Source organism: Oreochromis niloticus, linkage group LG5, assembly GCF_001858045.2.
Source record: "Oreochromis niloticus isolate F11D_XX linkage group LG5, O_niloticus_UMD_NMBU, whole genome shotgun sequence".
NCBI classification, from domain to species: domain Eukaryota; kingdom Metazoa; phylum Chordata; class Actinopteri; order Cichliformes; family Cichlidae; genus Oreochromis; species Oreochromis niloticus.
The window spans coordinates 27,557,230-27,580,145 of NC_031970.2; the positions used below are offsets into that span (position 1 = coordinate 27,557,230).

The 22,916-nt window shown below is 41.0% G+C and overlaps 2 protein-coding genes across 4 annotated transcripts in view; one reads left to right on the top strand and one right to left on the bottom strand.

Moving 5' to 3' along the window:
• Window positions 1-5,037: 5,037 nt before the first annotated feature.
• The window catches only part of tacc1 (transforming, acidic coiled-coil containing protein 1), a 32,850-nt gene continuing 14,971 nt past the window's right edge, over window positions 5,038-22,916 (top strand). The window contains exon 1 of one of the 2 annotated variants that reach the window (XM_025907398.1): window positions 5,038-5,210. Coding sequence is in view for 1 of the 2 variants with exons in the window: in XM_025907397.1 (XP_025763182.1) it covers window positions 9,272-9,342 (71 nt within the window). In the remaining variant the exon portion in view is untranslated. Of the gene's footprint in view, window positions 5,211-8,482; window positions 9,343-22,916 lie in introns of those variants that run through there. The other variant, XM_025907397.1, reaches the window with a different exon arrangement.
• On the bottom strand, window positions 9,763-16,126 carry aggf1 (angiogenic factor with G patch and FHA domains 1). 2 transcript variants are annotated; one of them, XM_005469274.4, is made up of 16 exons: window positions 16,034-16,126; window positions 15,884-15,948; window positions 15,525-15,724; window positions 14,344-14,443; window positions 14,070-14,251; window positions 13,829-13,960; window positions 13,531-13,728; window positions 13,276-13,345; window positions 12,126-12,234; window positions 11,820-11,871; window positions 11,602-11,703; window positions 11,345-11,510; window positions 11,105-11,184; window positions 10,870-10,997; window positions 10,685-10,784; window positions 9,763-10,582 (listed from the first exon to the last, which is right to left on the bottom strand). In XM_005469274.4, the coding sequence occupies exons 3-16, from the start codon at window positions 15,714-15,716 to the stop codon at window positions 10,334-10,336; spliced, it is 1,860 nt and encodes a 619-aa protein (XP_005469331.1). In that variant the 5' UTR covers window positions 15,717-15,724; window positions 15,884-15,948; window positions 16,034-16,126; the 3' UTR covers window positions 9,763-10,333. The 2 variants fall into 2 exon arrangements, with proteins under 2 accessions (XP_005469331.1, XP_005469329.1); XM_005469272.4 differs by lacking the exon at window positions 13,276-13,345 and adding an exon at window positions 12,404-12,845 and having other exon boundaries at window positions 10,053-10,582; window positions 16,034-16,125.

Consider the following 22,916-nt stretch of genomic DNA (forward strand, 5'->3'; position numbering starts at 1 on the left):
CTACAGTAAGATTTACAGTTAGGATGTACGAAATGTCACTTTGCCCAATCATAATGCATCCAGGTGAAACAAAAGAGCGCTTGTTTAGGGGCATCCACATTTAAGTTTGCTGTAGAAGTAGTATATGTAGATGAGATATTTGAAAGGGAGGAACAAACTTAGAGGCTCCTTCATTGTTTTTATTATTCATTTATTGGTGATTAGCTGTTTGGATTTTAATATTAAAGGTTCTCACCATGAAGCTTACACACCGAAACGTGTGGCTCAATGAGAAAAAGACACCTTATAGATACACCCTGTGTCTATTAACAAGCATCACGCGATCCACAACTACACGAACCTTGGTCATAATATTTTTTATTAGACTTGGTTTAGTCTATATCCTTATTATGCCGCCTCCCTATAAAAATCCTGGTCTGAAGCTAGCATGTTTCTGTATTGTATCCAGTAGCTTGTTGCCTGGCTACCGCGTGAGTAATGGGTGTAAGGACAGGATGACAATGAGCTCATCTGTTTTTGAGATTTAAAACACACACACACACACACACTACAAGCTATATGGCACTCTGCTGATTCTTCCAGGTGATCACCACAGCTTCAGGGGCTCAGTGAGGTTCTGCTTTCTTATGGGTAAAACAAACAAACAAACAAACTTAAACTGTACTGGGTTTGATCTGGTTCTGGTATGCTGTGGGAGTCAGTGGCAGATTTAGAAAATTTTACATGGAGGTGCGAAGGGCCAAGAGGTCTGGGCAGGGTGGCGCATACCTCTTCAGTGAACTATGTGAAAATCCCCTGTGTATAAATGAAGTCAACAAAATGTCCACAAAAACAATTTAAAGCTATGTATTGTATCATTATGCCACCCCTCTTGCCCCTCTGCAGAGCCGCACCTGGTGGAAGTGCATTTTGCTGGTATTGTATGAGTCGACTTTAAAGTCACTCTTTAGAGTCTTTAGAGTCACTTTTTGAAACATACTGCTTAAAAAATAAGGAAAGAAATAAGGAAACACACGATCATCACAGCATAATACAAAGTCAGCCAAACACAAGTTTCAGTCCTGCATCAGAAGGAAACTAGAGCCTACTGCACCAGCATAACAGCTGTGAGGATTGAAATACAAAAAGGTCTGCGTGACTCTCCATGGATGTGCCTCTCTGAACCATCCATGACCCACTGTCAAATTACATGTGCTTCTTGTGAACATGCTCTCATTTGTAAAGAGGATTCTGGTGAATCCCACTCAAGCTGCATATTGGTGGTCTATGAGCAGAGATCCATGTCAGGCCCTCATGGAAACCTTATGGACTCTGTTTCTGACAGTGTGGTGAGAAAGCAACTCAAAGAAGTCCAGACGCTTTTCTTTCCAAGCTCCTTAGACGGTGAGAAACATGCACATGAGTAGCCCACTGGTGGTCGTGTTGTGGGGTTCTAGCAGCAATCCTCCTTTTCCTCCTTGTACAAAAGAGCAGATACTGCACGTACTGATCCTGCTGTTGGTTTGATGTTCTTCTACAGCCCTCTCCATCTGTCATGCAAAGCCCCATCTGCTGGATGTCCTATCCTGGAGAAGCTGGACTTCTGGTGCAACATGAATGGGCTGCAGGTGCCATGCTACCAATAGTGACAAGAATACTAACAAAAAGCGATACTAGAGAAAATTCAGTCAGGAGGGATAAACAGAGAGCAGTGGTCTGTGGTCACCACCTGCAATACTGTTCATTTTGGGGGGTTTTCTTGTTGCCCCTCCAGTGCTCCTGCTGGCACTTTCATTTGCACAGTGTGAATACATGTCGGCTGCCGACATGTATTCACACTGGTTTCTGCTCCCTTACTGGACAGACTGTGAAAACACAAAACCACATCTCGCTTTAAACAACATTTTTTCTGGTCTGGCAAAGATGTAGCCTACTTCTGTCAGAGCTGCCCTCAGTGCCAAATGATATCCTTCAAAGTTCCTTCCAAAGCTCCACTCTCACCACTGCTCATTATTGGCATCCCATTTGAGCGCCTTGGAATGGACATTATTGGACCTGTGGAGAAGAGTAAGACAGGGAATCGCTGTATGCTTGTAATAATTGATTATGCAACCAAATATCCTGAGGTTTTCTCACTGAAATCCATCAAGGCAAAATCAGTGGCTTTCTTCCTTGTACAGCTCTTCTCAAGAGAAGGGTTTCCATGGGAAACACTGACCGACCAGGGAACCAACTTTATGTCAGGTGTACAAGCTGCTGAGTATTAGTAGCCTGAGGACCACTTCATAAAACCCTCTGACTGATGGACTAATGGAGCGGTTTAATCAGACTCTAAAGCAGATGCTTCGAAAGGCCACTGATCCCGGGATCAGTGGCCTAGAGGAAGTACCACAAGCCTCCACTGGTTTCTCTCTGTTTGAACTCTTGTATGGTTATGAGATTCAGGACCTCTAACCTTGTTGAGAAACATTTGGGAGGAAGACGAGGCAAAGTTGGAATCTGTTAACATTGTTTACTATGTTGTGCAGATGAGGGAGTGACTTCAGAAAATGAGTGCCCAGTCGAACACGACCAAAATCCTGCAGAAGCATAAGTTCTGGTATGCCTGATCAGCCCGGCAGAGGTCTTTTAGTCCTGGACAAAAAGTGTTGGTGCTCCTCCTTACTGACAACAATAAGCTACCGGCTAAGTGGCAAGGACCCTTTAAGGTTCAGAAGAAATTGGGTTCCACTACTTACTGGATGTCTATACTCCAGCTCCAACAGGGCTCTGCATATAAACCTTTTGAAGGAAGGGGTGCAGAGGAAGGGGAGCAATACTTACCTTCTGCTGCTGCGGCAGACTGTGACCTTAGCCATCTGCCAGAGGATAAACAGCTTCAGGTGAGAGGTGAGTGGAACTCTGAAGTATATCAAGTGAATCCTGGCAGAACAGGTATTGCTGAATGACAGCTCTGTCATTAAAGAGGGAGCCATGGGAAGGTGTCTGAGTTACAGGATTCCTGAATGTCTTTTGGCATCTCTAAAGAAGTAAGTTGACTTAATGTTGTCCTTGGGGATCATCGACCCTTCAAGGAGTGTTTCACTGCATGTTTCACTGCTCAGTGACAAAAGTACTTGTGAGCCCCTGAAACAAGACCAAAGACAATGCATTTACCAGACCTCATACCACAGGATGTACCCAGGGGAAGCTACACCAAGTGTTTATGGTTCACCGCAGATATATAAACAGGATGTATCTTTAAGACCAATTGTCTGTATGATCAATTCAGTCACCTATAACATCTAAAAGTTTCTGGCTTCAATCCTCAGCTCGTTGGTAGGCAGCTCTAAACACCACATCCAGAACTCCTTGGATTTTGTTGCGAAGGTGAAAGATGTCATTATGGACGCTGATTAAATAATGGTCTCGTACGATGTTACATCTCTCCTCACTTGTGTTGAGTCACTGAAGCAGTGGAGGTAGTTCATAAGAGATTACAGGATGACCCCAACCTCAGCAACAGGACAACTCTCAGCACCAACCAAGTGTGTTTGCTCTTGGAACTGTGTCTTCATTTCATATAATTCACATACAAGGGTCAGTACTACAGGCAGAAACATGGGTTTGCTATGGGTTCCCCAGTTTCACCCATTGTGGCCAACTTGTACATGGAAGAAGTGGAAAAGAGGGCTTTGCTATCCTACCCTGGCACACCACCAAGTCTTTGTTTAGGTACATGGATGACACCTGGGTGAAAATCAAATCTCAGGACATACCACAATTCAATGATCACATTAACTCGGTGGACCAACACATCAAGTTCACCAGGGAGGATATGAAAAATGACAGGCTAGGCTTCTTAGACTGGGAGATTTCAATCAGTATGGGGGACATTTAAATAATTCACCTATTATTGGTCATTGATCAATAGTCACTGATCAGTGTTCATGACAATTTGCATATTAATGATCCAGAAACTGACCTTACAGCCCATTGTTCAACAGTGGTGCTAGTTTCAGTCATTATGCAAATGTACTGTTTATAAAGTTGGGGAAACCCGCAGTCAGCTGAGACTGAAGAAATCACTTGAATGATTGACAAAACATTTCTAATCATATATAGATATATAGATATATCCACATCAAACCCTCTTTTTGTTTTGTTTTTTAAGATTTTGTTTTTTGTTTTTTAAGCCCTAGGCATGCAAGTGCACAGTGCAGTGCAGCTGTGTTGTTCAAGTTTTTAATGCCTCAGCAGAGAAGCCATTTTTGCCTCTCCAGGAAGGTTCTCTGCAGAGATTAAAAGCATGTCCTGCTCTCAGTACCAGCACAGCTGTAAACTCAGCAGGCTTGTATGGATGCAGATTTCCTTTAAAAGCTCTGACTGGCAGAAACGCAAAGTAGCACATAATGAAATGACATAATAAACTCCATCATATACGAATGAGGCAAACGTTTATTTGCTGATTTACAACTGTAAAGGGTCTGCTGTAGTTTTTGCTGACAGCACCACTTTGTTGCAGATGCCTTCTCGCGAATGAACACTAGAGGGAGACACCAGCTCACTGATTTCTTAAGAAATCACTGCGCTAAAGAAATCACTGAAGTTAGGTCAATAAATAAACAAGTTTTCCTTTTTTTTTATTCATACTTTTTTATCTTCATGTGATTTTCTGAGTGAGATAAAAACAATAACGGATTAGCAAATGAGTTTCTACTTTTCCAAAAATAACAAAAACTTATAAGCACCAGATTATATAAGAAACTATTTATTGTAGTCTAAATTTACAAGAAATAAGAAGCAACTGTATTATATATTTTTGTTCTGTACTTTAATCATAAAGAGATCAGTTAAGTGTTATCATAATCTCACTAAGAATATGAACTTTTAAAATAATCTAAAGTTATCACAGCATGGTTTAAACGCACAGTGTGTCCGCTCAGCTGTAGTGTATACTGAAAAAGTGTGACTCAGCCTCATATAGCACTGCTACGGCTGTGTCTTTAAAACCCTCTCTGCTCTTGGCTCCTTGCCCAGAAAGTTTATTTCCCATTTCCCATCCAGCCACATGGACTGATCACCACCACGCAGAGCGAACAAGAATTTCCACTCTGAAAGCGGCAACTCCAGCAGCTGTCCTGAACACAGGACTTTAATCTTTGACCAGGGATTTCTACATCCACGGCTCGGTGAAGGACTTAAACCTCGCAGCAGATCTGCCACAGCTTGTCAGTCAACAGAGATTTGAGGTATTATTTAAAAACTGAAAGCTTTTGAACAGTTTTTTTTTTTCTCCTGCCAGTCAGGTGCACCGTTATTCATGTAACTAAGTGGTCTGTGTAGTTTACATGCTTGCTTTTGTTAACAGTGTGTTTTCTGGTACTGATCAGCTACTTTTTGGACAGTGTGTCAGATGACGCTTTGAATGTGTCGTGTCTGTTTCGTCCTGCTGCCATGTGAGCGCTATTGTCTTTTTTTTTTCTTTTTTTTTGCATGAATACAAAGCCTCTTTTCACAAATCTATAATTCCCCTCTCCAGTTGACCCGGCAGTTTTGTGGTGTGTGGGGCTGTAAAGTAGCTCTGCTCGTTAGTGCTTCTCCTGTGAAGGCTGCAACTGGCAGGTTGGTGAAAGCTTGCACACATGACATTCAGTCGCCTTAGAGGAGGAATTAGGCACAAGGATTTAAAGGCGAACAATGTTGGCAAGGACAATTGAGTTAAGATGGACTGTTTTGTTTGTTCAAACTGCCACAGCCGGCAGTAAACAGGACGCTTGCCTTCACACACTCACACACTTACGCACAGACAGTGATGCACTGATTGACTGAGCAGACTAAGGCACAGACACACCACCGTAAGAGATGACGTAGTAAGCCAAGTGAGACTCTTTTAGAGACAGACTGGTTTGTTATTGCCGGTATCTTGCACAGGGGCTACATCATGTGCTGCTGAAGTTTCTGGAGAATTTTCTGGGAAGATGAGGTCACAGGGAGACACACCCAGAGGGGCCTTTTCCGAGCCGGAAAGGCCACGGGTGGAAGACATTCATCAGTGGCTTTGAGTGAGTCACTTGCCATGAGAAAGCTGCAATGCTGTTGGAATTTCCTTTCAGTGTGGAGCACAGATGTTTTAACCTGGATATTTAAACTGAGACGGATGGAATCACATACACAGACAGTTCTTACTCAAATACACAGTTAGAGGCTGTATGCTTTAGTTCTACACAAGTTCCTGTTCTGTTAAGATGTTTGAGTTTCAAAGAGTGCAGATATAAAAAGGAGTAAAACAGTAAGAGCCGGCTCCAGCTGCTGGAAAGTGGTTGGAATGAGGTTTATTTCCTCTTGGCTGAAAAGATCAAGATGGATGACCTGTGGATATTTAAACCCCCACATCCCCACCTCTGCTCTCCTCATGGGATTTTTTTATGTTTACATATACCAAGTGGAATTTCTTTTTGAGTCACAGTCAGGTTTAAAAATAGTAATATATTGCGTCTTCAGCTTTGGTCTGATGTTGAGAGGCCCAGAGGCTGAGATTTTATGTAAACGGATATGGCCGAGAGGGCCGACAGAGGCGGAAGCAGAAGTGGGGGTTGTTGAGTCATTGCAGTGCTGTTTCGCCGACTTGTCACTTCTGGTCTCATGCCTCTCAATAGGCTCACATGCACAGACGGAGACTGAGATAACACAGTGTTAGATTGGGGCAGACGGTCATGGTGTGGCCAAAGGGAAAAGGAAAGTAAGTTGTAGCAATAAAATAGCAAAAAATCATAAATTTTCATCATTGTAGAAACACACACAGACATACTATAATGACAAGAGGACTCCCTGCTGTATGTAAAGGCTTCATTTTGTGGCTGTGACCCCGCTCCCTCTGCTCACTGCTGCTTCTGTTGTATATTACATACAGTACAGCGGCTTTACTTTGGCACACAGCTGCTAGAATTACTCCGAATCCAATTTTAACTGTGTTTTCTTACTGCTCCCTGCTATGTAATACACCACACAGACGTCAACTTATTTTCTAAATAATGAAACCCTGGTGACACGTTACTCACTGAACTGTATTTCTGACATATATTTACCGTAATTCATGTTGCTGTCACCCGTGCTTGCATTACGGGCCTTAACTATTATGGAAACCCACAGAAATGATTTACGTCCTCCGACTGATGATGGAGGGAGGAGTTGTTCTCTCATTATACCCTGTGGTCATTCCAACAAACACTAAACTACACAGATTCTGGTTTCATACCAGTCTGCCACATGAGGTCAGGCTTCACTCAAAGACAGATGATTATAATTTTTATGTCTGCAGCATTTTTTTCACTTGGGTGTGAGAGATTATAATGCTGCAGATTATGAGGCTTTTCTCCCTCTTTCTTTTTTGTTAACCCTGAACAGTCCACCGAGTTTTCTCAACAACTTAGAACTATCAGGCCACATGTTCATCTTAATTTTGCTAATCTATGAAAATTAAATGTTATTGAGGCATTATTAAGTAAATTTCACAGCTATCTGAGTTTATTCAATGATTGGATTTGATTGAAATTTTAATAATTACCTTCCACTAAAATAACTGTTTCATGTACTAAATTTAATTTATACCATTTAATTTCATCCAATTTTGTTAATCCTAGTTAAATAGCATAGATAGTTTCATATAATTAGAAACTTACTGGGTTATTTCAAACCCAGCTTTTATAGTCTTTATTCTTGTTTAAACTTAAAAATTATTTAACAAAATATATTTTAATTTAATATATTGTAATATTAAATATCCGTATACTACATCGTATAGAAAATTACTGCAGGAAATACTCATCTAAACCATCAAGATTGGAGGTAAGATTTACCCAAATACCTGACACACCCTTCATAGTGCCCTCTGTCAGGCATATGGCAGTCCTTTTGTTTTTTATCAGATACTAGTTGAATGAATGTCTGTTTTTTGCAAGTCTGTGTCGCCCAGTATATTCCATGTGATGCAATGTGTGGTATGAAAAGGAGCTGACCTTTTCATGCTCCTTGGCGCTTGACAGAATTTACAGCTCAAAGCGTGATCGGGCGCAAAACAAGGCATCTTTGTGCAAGGCAGACATCAGTTTAATAATGTTGCAGTTCTTTCAAAACTCTACAGCTGTGGTTTCCCCATTTATGGCTTGTTTAACCAGCTAGCTAGGATCACAATATTTAAGGTATCTTCCTTGGGCCACACCGCATTTTCCTTGATGAAACAAACTTTCCACCCTCTAAATACCAACTCCATGTTTGCAGATTACTGTCACATAACTAAGATACTTTTCCAGCTCCAGGGACTTGAGGAGACTTGTTTCCACTTGCTTGTCATGGTGCGGTCCAATAAAGAGCTATTGCCTCAGGATTAATCGCAAATCAGCCACAACTAATAAACGACAGACAGTTGAGGCGAATTAAAAATTGATCATTTCCTCGCAATGCAATCCCCAGATAGGTAACCTTGGGTGCTGGTGTTCATATTGACATATATTAATTTATTAACACATCCAGTCAAGTAAAATATGCCTCACACAGTAACCCACAGCACTCAAAGGATCCACGCTAAATGTTTTGATGCCAGACTATCACAGCCAGGCTACATTACTGGTCAGTGCCATTTTAGCAGCATTAATGGGACTCACACAGTGCATAGTTTCTGATAGTCATTTGACATTGAGCATTATGGATTTTTTACTTATAAGAATGATTTTCACTGGCACTGATTGTGTAGTAGAGATGGGAAAATGCACTTCATCAAAACACCCAAGACATTTTCACAGCACCAATCAAAGCAGCTGTTTGTTTCTGATTGTACTAAGAGTCATTTCACACAAACTGCACAAAAACTTGCGAAAAAAAAAATAGAAATAGAAAAGCCTGCACTTCAAAGAACAGTGGCCCTGTGTTCTTCTGAATACTCTTTCAGCATTGGGAACTGGTCAAGCCAGATCTCTCAAAAGCCCTGAGCCACATCCCACTTTATCTCATGACTAACAATATCTTTTTATGCCTTAGACTTTATACACGAAACAACTGAGCAACACAAGACACAAGCGGATCCCTCCCAATTTTATTACAGTAGTTTCACAAACTGAACGTTTACTCTCGGTGAGCGCAGTTAAACTGAGGGAGGAGACTTGTGACAGTAGCCGAGCAGAGGAGGGAGGACCTACCTGTCAAGAAAGAAATCTGACAGCAGTGCACCGATGAGGACTATGACTGGTAGCTGAGGGAAAAAAATACACAGTAGTGGAAGGTGTCTGTTCATCTGTTGAAGAGTGGAAAGCTCAAAATGGGTGGCACTCAAAGTCAGAGGAAGAACAGCAGGAGATCCAGCTCAAGGAGTTACACCAACACTGTCATGTGAGTCCAGCCTCTCAGCTGTTTGATGATTTTACAGCACTTTGAGCTAAGGTAGAATGAGGATTTCCACCTCTCCTACATGACTTACTCATGCAGTTATACCAGCATCAGCAAAGACACTTTAAACGTTCTAATGGCTTTTCATGGGCTGTACTATACAAACTAAAATACAGACCTTGTGCTAGATCTCCCTTCTCTTTGCGCTCGGTGTGAGACTGACTTGCACACACATGCAAATATTCACACACCCTAAAATGAACCCGTAGATAAGGTTGCATAGAGATGGGACTGTTAAATGTTTGCTCACTGTAGTTCCAAGTATGTGGATGTGGCTGTCCCTCTGCTTTTAGCAAACATAGCAGTGACAATAAAAGACGCAATGCCACAATATGTCAAAGTAAATCAAACAGCGCAGATAAGTTTAGCTTGTTCAGAATATTATGTTTTTCTTTTTTAAAGGCTTGGGGGGGGGTTGGGGACAGTAACACAGAAGTTGTGACTTGACATGATGAGCTTTGATTTGTCTGAACAGATCCTCCGTCATCATCATAAAAAAGGAAAGAAAAAAAGATCTCAATGTGAGAAATATTGCTTCACTGTGTCAATGTTTGCTTGAGGTTATTCACATCCTTGTTTGTACTAGCAGGAACAGTGGCACCTCTGCCCTGTGTGTGTGTGTAGGCGACACTCCAGTTCAATCCGTCAGCAAGTCTTATTGTGGTTTACATTAAATAAGAGTTACCCAACCACTGCAAGTGAGGCTATAACTGCACAGCACTGAAAAACAGGTCGATAATGTTTATTTGTTTGTTTTTACAGTGGCAGTAAAATAATGAGGGCATATCCTGTTCTCTTAAGAATAGAGGTAAACCTCAGATCAGTCTCAACTGGTTGCATGACTCTTGACAGCTGAGGAAATAAATAAAAATAAAAACAACACATTTCCTCTTGGCGTTTTTAAATCTGAAGCGTGTAAATTCTCTCCTCACTCCTAACTTTGGCCTTCTGTTTCAAAGCTGGTCTGTGTGGTCTCCGTCTCTTCTGATCTGACCCAGGCTTTGGGTGAAGTGTTCTTCTGGGTTTTGGGCACGAGCGAGTCCGGCTGGCAGGTATCAGCGAACCTCTCACGCGCCTTCTCCCAGTTCTTTTGGGACTTTGATTTAGTCAAAGACGCGTCGTCCAGAGACACAGCGGCAGCTGCTCCCAAACCCGACTGGGACTTTCGGATTTTCAGTTGAATCTGTGAAGACAGGAATGGAAAAGGAAGACAACTGAATCATTTTGCTGTTTTGCACTGAAACAAAGGAGAACTTCCACCAGCAGAATCAGCGGATCGTCTTACCGGGTCTTTCATTCCTGTTCCCATTTTACCCAGTCCCTCTCCTTTCTTCCAGCCCATCTTTTCCAGCATCTTCCGTCCTTTATTCACTTCACTGATCTCCCTTTTGGAAAACAGACAGTGAATGATCAACACTTGAATGTAGCATTTCCTATCAGGTGGAACTACAACCATTTGCTAACACTTACTCATGAACAGAAGCCGGTGCATCATCGCGTTGGAAAACACCCTCACTGCCCACTGTTTGCCTTCGAGATTCTGCTCGATCCTTATATTTGGGGTTCTTCAAGGCTTTCGTCTCCTCATAGTCACCGCTCTGTTTGCAGAAAAGCAGAGATATGAGTGCCTCCATTAAAAAACAAAAAGGGAAAAAAAAAAGACAAGAGGGTTAAAACTTATGACTGCACCAAGGTTTGCACTCACTTGCAGGCCATATTTGGCCTTCATCTGCTTCAGCTCTTTCTGTCGCAGTGATTCTTTATCCTCTTTGGTGAGAGCAGGACCTTTAGAAAACAACAGCGGCAAACTCAGGAGTGTAATCTCACACTGGGAAAGAGCACAGCTTTTACAACAAGAGCAGGCTCACTGTTGTTTCATGAATCTATACAAAAAAAAAAAAGGTATTCCTTTCTCTGTGGCTGTGTTTCACTTTAAGTAGCTCACCAGTGTTGTCTTCTCTCCTGTGCTTGCTGAGGTGAGCCATCACCTGACCGGGCTCACAGCCATCACAGGTATCGTTCCCTGAATGGATATGGAAGGACAATACAGTCTCTCCCATCTTCACCTCATCGCCGTGCATCAGTGCATGGGGCTCAGACTTGGTTTTGGGCTGCAGATGAAAGTATCATTGATGTGGTATCGGCTAAGTTCAGGTTTTTTTGCTTTTTTCTTTTTGACTCAAACTTAAACAAAATGCTCACCTGTAAGATGCGGTTGCCATTGATCACCGTTCCATTCTGGCTTCCCTGGTCCACCAGCATGTAGCTCTGCTGCTCCTGGTCAAAATACACCTCTGCATGGAACTGGAACCACAAACATACTGCCATTTAGAAAGATCACATAACCCTGCGTTAACAATAAACAATCATTCATAACAGAGTAATTTCAATCCCTGCAGGAAAGCGGAAAGGAGAGGTACCTTGCTGACTCCCATTTCTGGTATTCGGATTGCGTGGTTCATATCTTTCTCTCTGAAAACACAAAAGACAGCATGTTGTCTTCACTTGGATATTATATGACAGAGAGATCAATTCAACCTCTTTTTACTGACTACTCATAGTCTCACAGAGAAGTGTGTTTTAACAATGGTTCTGAAATCATGTGAGTGATTTAATTCAAGACTGCAACTAAAGCGCTAAAATTTCCCACTGCGGCAATGTGTGAACAAAATACACTTCTGCTGCCATGCAATCACCAAACAACAACAGAAAACAACCCCACAGACCTGCCAACGGTAGCTGGAGAGTCGGCTGTGATGATGAACAGAGTGCCCACCTGCAGCACAGGAGACCTGACCACAGTCACTCTTACACAGGGAGGCCAGATGTCTTTGACTACAAGGAAAAAATAAAGCACCACATACTCATATTCACAAAAATATGACAAGTCTCACACAGGTACAGCATTACCAAAAAGTGACGGGTCCAACAAACAAACTTGCCTCAGATAAAACAAACTGTGTGCACGCCATGTGAGTTAATTCAGACTATTCTTACTTCTCACCTTCTTGACTCTGTGTGTCCATTTCTGATTCAGGACTTTCCATTGAGGCTGCGCTCGAGGGCGACGAGAACGAGGGGGTAGACTCCCACTCTTCCCTCTCTGACTCTGTGATCTCACCCTCTTCTGGTTCACTGTTCCCCTCAGATCCATCACTCCGAGCGGCCTTCTTTTTCTTTTTACGTTTTTCCGACTTAGATTTCTTCCTTTTCTTCCTTGAGTCTCCCTTATCGTCATGGTGCGAGCCGTTTTTCTGCTTTTTTCTCTTTGATGGATATTTGTCGCCGTCTTCTTTGCGTTTGGACGAGTCTTTGCTCCGTGGAGCCACGTCTGGACTGCGAGACCTTCGATTTGCTTTCCGCGTTTCTGTCTTCCTCTTAGTCGTTTGCCTTTCAACCCAGTCGGCCTCGTCTTCTTCCAGCTTTACATCGTCACTTTTCACTTCCTGTCATTAAGACAGTGAGCAGTGAAACTACCATCTGCTGTGAAAGCTGGACTTTGTACTGTGGATCCCCAATCTTTTGGCACAGAAAGCTTAGACACGGTCTCAGTCTTCAAAGAGAATACACTAAAGACCTTTACCAGGTTAAATCAGGCCTGACAGCAAATTCTAAGTGTTGAGTTGAGCTTCAGCAACCTATTATTTGCGTCCTTTGAGGTTCATGGGTTTACTTTTTCACTTCACTAACTCTTTATTAGCTGTATCTCACACAACAGGATTGAATGCTGGCAACACAGAGACCAGGGTCAGTGTTTGACTCACCGTGCCACCTTTAAAGATGTGTACAATAAGAAGCTAATTTTCTGCTTTTTAAAGAACAAAAAGCAAACACATACTTTTAAATCTTTTGCACATTAATATTAAAAAGGTATACCTCTGTAGGAAGGAGTTTTCCAGTAAGAGGAAATCTTCATTTTAGCCAAAGAGTTAGTCACCTCTTGCACCTAGGTCAGAGGAATAGTCTTTAAGTCAACTAGCCTCATATAGAAAAAAATATCTATTTGAAGACTGAGACCAACAAAACAAATTGGATTTTAAAGAGGGAACTGAAAGGTCAAAAGCCAGCTGTCAGCAACAAAATTTAACATTTTTAAGGAATGCATAAATAAAGTCTTGCACTATTACGTACCCTATCATCCTGTGATGTTTTTTTGACTCCTTTCTTGAATTTTCTGCCTTTCTTATCAGCGTTCGTTTTTTCTTGATACGGCTCTGCACTACTCTGCACAGCAGGAACCTCGATCCTGGAATGAAACTGGTATCGTCCGCTCTCTGCGTCGTAGTAGTAGTAAATGCCAGAGTTGGCATCGTAGTACAACTGACTGGCCTGATGGAGAGGGGGAAAAAAATATCAGAAATGTGTGCCAAACTAAACTTCCTCTAAAATAATTTCTACTATAAACTGCCAAACTTTACAGCTGACACACCGAGTCATAGTAGAAGCCCGTGCTGTGGTCATAATACATCCCAGAAGTCTCATCAAACACAAACCCAGTCTGTGTCATAGCCTCCTCAGCAGTGGCCCTCAACATATCTGCTATAGATCCTCCATCGCTCCCCTGAAACACAAATAGTTTTATAATGGTGATTATAAATGGAATATGACTCTATTTATAAGTATAGGAATGCTAACATGAAAAAAAAAATAAAAAAGACACACATAGATACCTCTGTTGTGACTGCTAAACTGGTCTGGTCTGGCTGAACTGACACATCTGCAGCTGTTACTTCATTTGTTGTTGAGCTCTCTGCTGCCTCATTATAATCAGCTGACGCCGTGTTCAGGCTTTCCTGAGTGTCTGCTCCCTCCGAGTTCAGACCGTAGTCTCCGTAGTAGTAATTATAATAATCTGGAAAGGAATATTAAAACAGTTTTAGGCTGTTTTTAAACTTAATGACACAATGAGCAAATTTCATTCATGTGCATGTGAAAGTAACACACCGGTTTCTGTCCATACATATTCTTCTGTTTGAGTTTCACAGTCGACTTTGTCTTTATCTTTCTTCTTCCGTTCATGAATCTCTGCACTCAGCTGGTCGACCTGAACCGACACACATTGAGATAAAATTCAGTGCACAGACATTCAAAAAACTTTGACGAGCTTAGAGATTTTTGTGGCAATTCACAAATTCAAATTGATTTCATTTCTTGGTTTAAACCATAATGCAGAAAAATAAATAGATTACAACTTAGGTTAAAAATAAATAAATAAACCTTGGCCCTTTTGCCACTTTAAACATTAAACTGGCTCAAAATACACCTCAGAACAAACAAAACTACTAAATGACATCATTTAGATCTAGACTGTCTAGATTATCTGCATTAATGCCGGTGTAAATTTTTACATCATAATAAAAATGTCATATCTCATTATCATTGCTATAGTAATTCAACTCGTTTACGTTCCCTGGTACGCAACAATGAGACAAGCCTGGTTATGTCTGAGTGCTAGCCTCCAGTGACCATTTAGTACCTCCAACAAAGCAAAGTGACAAATTTGTTTGACCACCACAAAAACACACCACAAAGTACAATCAGGCTGAGAAAGAGGAGATTTATGATGTGCAACATAAAACTAAACAATTGACTCCATCGAGCATCATTTAGAGCACTCACTAGTTACATTCCATGTAACAGGATGATCAAACACAAATGGAAAATACCAATTAAATTATTTGGTGGAAAATCAAAACTTTAAGCAGATGGTTTAAATACACAAATATACCAGGTAGAAATCATTTTTCAATGTTTTTTTCTGTGATAATATTGTGCAGCTCCTAAAGAGTTAGACAGTTAAGTGATTTTAATTACCTTTAAAATAAAGCATGAAGCAGTTATTTTATACTACAACTAAAAATTTCCAGATGAAAACACCACTTAGGCTAATGTTGTGCCCACATTTGATTAATGTTGTGCCACTACTATTTCACTATAACGGTGCTGCTGTCACGCTATTTTAAATGAGGAAGTCTGCAATCAACGACAGTAGCTCATTGGAAAATAAAATCTTTCTCCATATTGTAAGAATTTCTTTATCGCAGAATCTCTTGTTATATCGTGATATAATTTGGAGGATATGTCTCCCATCTCTATATGTTTGGCTTCTTTTCATGTGAACTGACCTGCTTCCTCAGGTCTTCGTTATAGCCCTCCGTGCTCCGCTGCAGTCTTTCGGAGTGGCTCAGCTGCTTCTGTAACTTGGTCAGCTCGGCTCGGCACTCTTTGAGCTCCTGTTTCAAAGATTCGACTTTCAGCCGGAGTTCGGCCACATCAGGCTCCGTGTCTTTTTCTTCGTGACTGTCGTCGTTCTCCATTTGTTAACCTAAAACAAAACGATAGCGTTTAGCGGGCAGCAGCGGGTATATGAAAAAACCCGTAGAGCTGTACGCATATGTAACACACGGGGTGTTTATCAAGTCATGTAAACTGCACGCGTGTATAAGCTAACTGAGCACAGATATTAATACCTGTTTCTTCTTACCGCTTTTTTCGTTTTCTTGGTCCTTTTAGTTGTAAACTTCCTCTCAGCACGGAGCATGAGCCGACCTGAAAGTTGAAAATAAACATCTTATAACTATCCTGCATGTGCGATACAGCCGAGTACATGTTTTGATGATAATTAGACAGTTACAGTTGGAACCGTGGAAATGTTTATAGTCCGGCCTGTTGGTGACCGCCATTTACTACTAACGATTGCGTCACGACGGAAGTACGTCTTCTTTAGGTGTGGCGGACTTCTTTCCCCATTATGAGGAACTTTACCGCCACCTAACGGTGGACCAAGTTCCTAGTCACACAAACCACTAAAATTAACAATTAATCTAACTGTTCGTCTTTTCTTGTCTTTCCTGTCTTTTTGTGCTTTCACATTTCATTTTTGATTTGTTTTGATTTATTTTGTAGATGTCAGCTTCTCATTTAAATTACTGTTTTAGTTCAATTTTACATAAGAGGGACCAGAAACCCAGCAAAATGCTGGCCCTGTTACCAGGAGGCTAAGAAAATTATTGCTAATGTTAATTTGCAAGCAATAACTATCATAAAAAGCAGAGATATAGTTATTTTGTTTTGTTATGCTATTCTATCACATTTATCTGAATTTTTGCATGAATATACTGGCATTCAAAAGGCTTTAATAGGTTGCAATGCTGTGAAAAAGCATTGCCCCTTTTCTGATTTTCATTGTATTTTTTATTTTTGTATATTTGTAACACATGTTTCAGATCATCAAACAAATTTTAACATCATAACCTAATTACATAAAGTGCAGTTTTTAAATGTTGATTTCGGGGGGCTTGGCCTTGTGTGGAACAGTAATTGCCCATCTTGTTAAATCCTGAATTAACCATGATTAACTACTTTTTTTAACGCTAAGTTCAGTTTTGCTAATGACACCTAAACCTAATTACTGCCAGACCTGTTGAATTAACCACAGGAAGAGGACAAATGGAGAAAACAAGAAGCAATTTTCTCTATTTGTGGAACAGAAATGTTCGGCTTAACAAAATTATTCTGAGAGCACATGAACGGCTCATCCAGGAGATCACAAAAGAACCCAGAACAACATCTGAAAAACTGCAGTCCTCACTTGCTTCAATTAAGGTCAGAATTCAACAATATTCAACAATAAGAAAGTGTGAATATATCATCCACAGGAGAGCTCCAAGGAGAAAACCACTGCTGACCAAAATAACGCAAAGTCTCATCTCACATTTGCCAAAAAACATCTTGATGATCTCCAAGACTTTTGGGAAAATATTCTGTTAACTGATGAGACAAAAGCTGAAGTTTTTCAAAGATCTAAGTCACATCTGCATAAAACTAACACAGTATTTTAGTAGTAGTGGTAGTGTGACGGTCTGGGTCTGTTTTGCTGCTTCAGGACCTGGACGACTCACCGTAATTGATGGAACCATGAATTCCGCTGTTTACTAGAAAATCCTGAAGAAGAACGTCCGGCCATCAGTTCTGAATCTCAAGCTCACTTGAGTTATGCAGCAGGGAAATGACCCAAAACACACCAGCTAGTCCACCTCTGAATGGCTCAAAAGAAGAAGAAAAAAAAGTGAACGTTTTTGAGCGACCTAATCAGAGTTTGGGATAAAATCCAATTGAGATGCTTTGACCTTAAACCATTCATAATCAAACCCATCAACGCCGCTAAATTAAAACAATTCTGTAAAGAAGACATGACTAAAATTCCTCCACAGTGATGTCAAAGATTCATTATCAGAAATGCTTGATTGTAGTTCTTGCTCTTAAGGGTGGCAACACCAGTTATTAGGTTTAGGGGACATTTATGTTTTTACACAGGGTGAGGTAGGCCTGAACAAAACAGGAAAAAAATTCTTTTAACTTAATGTTAATAATTTAAAAACTGGATTTTGAATTTACTCGATTTATCGTTTTCAAATAATAACATTTGGATGATGATGATTTGATGATCTGAAACATGTACGCTACCAGTCAAAAGTTTGGGCACACCTTCTCATTTAATGGTGTTTCTTTATTTTCATGACTATTTACATTGTCCTTTCTCACTGGAGGCATTAAAACTATGAATGAACACTTATGGAATTATTTAGTAAACAAAAAAGTGTGAAATAACTCAAAACATGTTTTATATTTTAGATTCTTCAAAACAGTCACCCTTTGCTTTGATTACTGCTTTGCACACTCTTGGCATTCTCTCGATGAGCTTTCATGTGGTCGTCACCTGTAATGGTTTTCCAACAGTCTTGAAGGAGTTCCCAGAGATGCTGAGCAATGTTGGCCCATTTGCCTTCACTCTGCGGTCCATCTCATCCCAAACCACCTCCATTGGGTTTAGGTCAGGTGACTGTGGTAGCCAGGCCATCTGGCGCAGCACTCCATCAAAGCCCTTACATGGCCTGGGGGTGTGTTTGGGGTCATTGTCCTGTTGAAAAATAAATGATGGTCCAACTAAACACAAACCAGATGGGATGGCATGTGGCTGCAGGATGCTGTGGTAGCCATGCTCCATGAGTGTGCCTATTCAATTTTGAATAAATCCCCAACAGTGTCACCAGCAAAGCACCCCCACACCATCACACCTCCTCCTCCATGCTTCACGGTGGTAACCATGCATGTAGAGACCATCCACTCACCTTTTCTGCATCACTCAAAGACGCGGCGGGTGGAACCAAAGATCTCAAATTTGGACTCATCGGACCAAAGCACAGATTTCCACTGATCTGATGTCCATTCCTTGTGTTTCTTGGCCCAAATAAATTTCTTCTGCTTGTTGCTTTTTCTTAGTGGTGGTTTCTTGACCATAAAGGCCTGATTCGTGCAGTCTCCTCTGAACAGCTGATGTAGAGATGTGTCTGCTACTGGAACTCTGTGTGGCATTTATCTGGGCTCTAATCTGAGGTGCTGTTAACTTGCGATTTCTGAGGCTGGTGACTCGGATGAATTTATCCTCAGCAGCAGACATGATTCTTGGGCTTCCTTTCCTGGGGCGGTCTTCATGTGAGCCATTTTCATTGGAGCACTTGATGGTTTTTGCAACTGCACTTGGGGACATATTCAAATTTTTAGCAATTTTCCGGACTGACTGACATTCAGCTCTTAAAGTAATGATGGACTGTCAATGCCTGGTTAATGCCATAATATGAATTCTAACCGTTGTCAAATAGGGCTGTTAGCTGTGTACCAACCTGACTTCTGCACAACACAATTGATGGTCCCAACCCCATTAAGAAGGCAAGAAATTCCACAGATGAACCCTGAAAATCATTTCAGGCATTTCAGGTTTCATTGCGAGAAGACCAAGGATTTGCAGCGCGGTCAACAAAGTAAAGGATGGCTACTTTCAGGAATCGAAAATATAAACATATTTAGAGTTATTTATCATTTTCTTTCTCTGCTACATATTTCCATATATCTTGCTTCATATCTTTGATGTCTTCAGCATGTATCTACAATTTAGAAAGTAGTAAAAATAAAGTAAAACCATTAAATGTGAAGGTGTGGCCTAACCTTTGACTGGTAGTGTAAGAGTTAGAAATTTTCACAAAAACTAAGAAATCAGGAAGGGGGCAAATATTTTTTCAAGACAGAGTACCAGTTTAACAATCACTTCCATGAACTTAAGCACGTCATGGACAAAGTCACATCGAAAGGAACCAGTTGAGGTGGCTTGGACATCTGACAAGGATGCCTCCTGGGTGAGGTGTTCCGGGTATGTCCCACTGGGAGGAGGCCCCGGGGAAGACCCAGGACACACTGCAGAGATTATATCTCTCGGCTGGCCTGGGAACGTCTTGGTGTTCCCCCAGACAAGCTGGAGGAGGTGGCTGGGGAGAGGGAGGTCTGGGCTTCTCTGCTTAGGCTGCTGCCCCTGTGAACTGGCCCCCTGGATAAGCGGAAGAAGATGGATGGATGGATGGGAAAAGTCAGTTTTCTGAGTAATACACAAAAAATTACCTTCTTAGCAATACTGAGCCTGTTGACTACAAACCGAGACTTTACTCTATGTGTGCTTGTCATATAGCAGTTACGGTAAAAAAAGATAATGCATGGTTTTTATTAAGTTTTTAACCTGATGAAATTTTGTGAAGTTTTTCTGGTTGTTATTATGCTTTTTGACCACTAGATGCCTGTGCAGTCCACTGATTCTGCAGCTTGCCAGCTCAGAGGAGCAGATTACTGAGGCGTGGTGTGACATTTGCAGTAGTTTTGCTTGCACTCATCTCTGGAAGAATGTGATCACATCTTGTAGTTTTTCCTTCAGCTAGCTGTTGAAACTGCCATGTCATATTACTGCAAGTGTGTCACTTAGAGCTTCACTCATTTGCTGTTAGAGGCCTGACGTATTAGTTTTCCTCACAAGGCAGAAGTAAGAAACTCGTTGTGCTGGCATGGGTTATTTATTTGCAGGTTCTTCCTCTCCGTTTCTGTTCCTCAAGCACGCACACACATAGCTACTGCAGCCTTGTGGCAGCGTGCTCATTATTTTCCTTCCTCTTTGTTTTCCTTCTCCTCGGCTCTTCATCCTCTGCCCTTTATGTCCCATTCTTTTTACATTAATTAATTTCCAGGAACATTCAGTTAGTTTTCTGGGATTTGCTGAGACCAAGCCATCTCTTTGTGTGTCTGCACTTATTTTAGGCTCCACAGGAATGGCTGTTATATAATCACATGGTTCCTCTATTGTCTCCCACTCTATTTATGGTGATAGAACATTTAAAGTGATGACTGTTGACACAGCCTGAATACAGTTTGCACATTTGATCTCCGCATTGTTTCCAATATCGGTTACAGTCATATTGACACAGAGACTAAACATAAGTGTGCAATTAGTGCATTTGTAGTAGGAAAGTCAGAATTTCAGCTGATGTGTCAGCTTAGAATAAACATCACAGTAGCGGGAGAGGCCAGATTGTTATTCTGTCTGGTACTAGTGACTTTCTGTTTTCTAGAAAATGCCTGTTGGCTACCTCGTGCTGGGCTTGAAATCTGAGCTCTTTTGAGTTGTGTTTGGATTCTGGTGGTGCTTCAGACTCCTTGGCTGAAGCTTTCTGGTCTGTGGCTGTGGCAGCCGTTAAGTATGGGGTGGTCTTTTATCTGGAGACACACACGCACACACACACACACACACACGTGCGTGCACACACACACACACACACACACACACACACAGCTGTCTCATGCTGATGTTTATTGATGCCGTTTTTAGATAAGTAAAGCACTGGTCCACAAACCTCGATAGTTTGTAAAAAGCAAACAAAAGATGTCAGTACTCAGTTCAATGTTATTTTCTGGCTTTTTTTGAAAAGATCTCAACTTATAGTTCTCATTTTATATGTATATTTTTTAGTAGGGGAAGTAATAGGCACCTTTACTTATATAACATGCTTATCCCTCTCTCACATGCATCTTCAGAGACCCCTCACCATCGATAGAAGGAGCTATTTATAAGGTTTAGAAGGTGTAAATATGCAGACTTCCTCTTCTGCACTGAAACACACCTTTGTTTCTATCACGCAAACGTGACGTAAATATCGATCAGTGATCAGGATTACCACTAGTATAACTTGTGGGAAGATGCTAATCTATTCTCCTAGTAAAACCAAAGTAGGGCTTTGCTGCTACTCTGTGAATTAATAAAAAAAAGTAAAAATGTTGTCTTTCACAAACAAACATTTCACAAGCAAAAAAATAAAATAAACAGATACCAACTCCAAGATAAAAGCACAAGTAGTTCTTCATGCTTGTGAGATGATGTCTTTAGTATGCAGGAACAGTTTTTGTCCTCACTTCAGGCACAATCTTTACCAGAATCAGACTGTAAATAAGCGGGTAGAAAACTCCACCCTTTCTGGTCAAATGTGGAAACTTTGAGCCTGACTGAAGCACGTGTGTGTATTTGGTCCTCGATGGGAATTTGGGAGGAGTTTAACCGCTCAGCAGACAAACCAATCCTTGAATTTTCTGGCACCTTAATACAACAAGACTATAGAAATAGGATGTATTATCGTGCTGTCTGTCTGGGTGAACACAAGAAGGTTTTGCTGTTGCAGCAGGTGGTTGAAGGAGTGCAGAAAATCTACAGCAAAAACTACTGTATGGCTCTTATTAGCCAGTTATCCATGGATTTGCCATTGCCCCCTGTACTGTATGTGTATTGTGAGTGTTTTTCTTCTTTACTGACATCATTTGCTTGAGATTGTCTCGTCATGTGATATATTAATTTACAGACATTGTCAGTAGCTTAACATCTGCAAATTAAGCAACTATGGAGCTCTGTGAGCTTTGTTTTCATAAATTCGCACAACTGAGTGGATATTTCTAGACTTCTCTTATATCTAGAACCAACTAGATCAACTTAAACTACTCTCCAGATGATCTGTTGCTTTGTTTGTCTTGTGTAAAAGTAAATATAGGACTGATATAGTTGGCAGGATGACAGATTTTCTCAACTTTTAAGAAAAACAGAATAAATCAGTTCCGCTTTTTTGCGTTTAATAAAAAGAAGCACATTTGAAGTCATTGTCCTAGAAGCAAGCCACTTTTGGGTTCTCTCTGTAATATATATATATATATATATATATATATATATATATATAACAGATTTATTAATTTTTTTCTTGGTTTTCATGGAAATGTAGTGAATGACTTTTTTTGCTGTATTTAGAGGGGCATTTTATTGCTCTGTTGAGAGATTTAAGACCCAATTTTCTCTTTCTAAGTTGCTACAGTGGGGTTTTTTTTACCACCCGTCACTGACTGCATTGAAGACTTTGGTTTCCTGCCAGTTCAGTGGTCTGAACTGCTACCTCAGACAAATTGAATCCAGCCAGGTATATCTCCTGGGGCTTTCCAACAGAAATGCAGAACTGGTTCCCCTGGTCATGCATGCCTGGCTGCCACTGGATGGGAGAAACAGTTAACTGTTAAACAGTCTACAAAGGAGTGGGGGTGGAGGGGCTTTAAGATCCAGCCCCACATTCCTAACCTCTCCCTGGACTATAAAATGTGGAGCCCCAAAC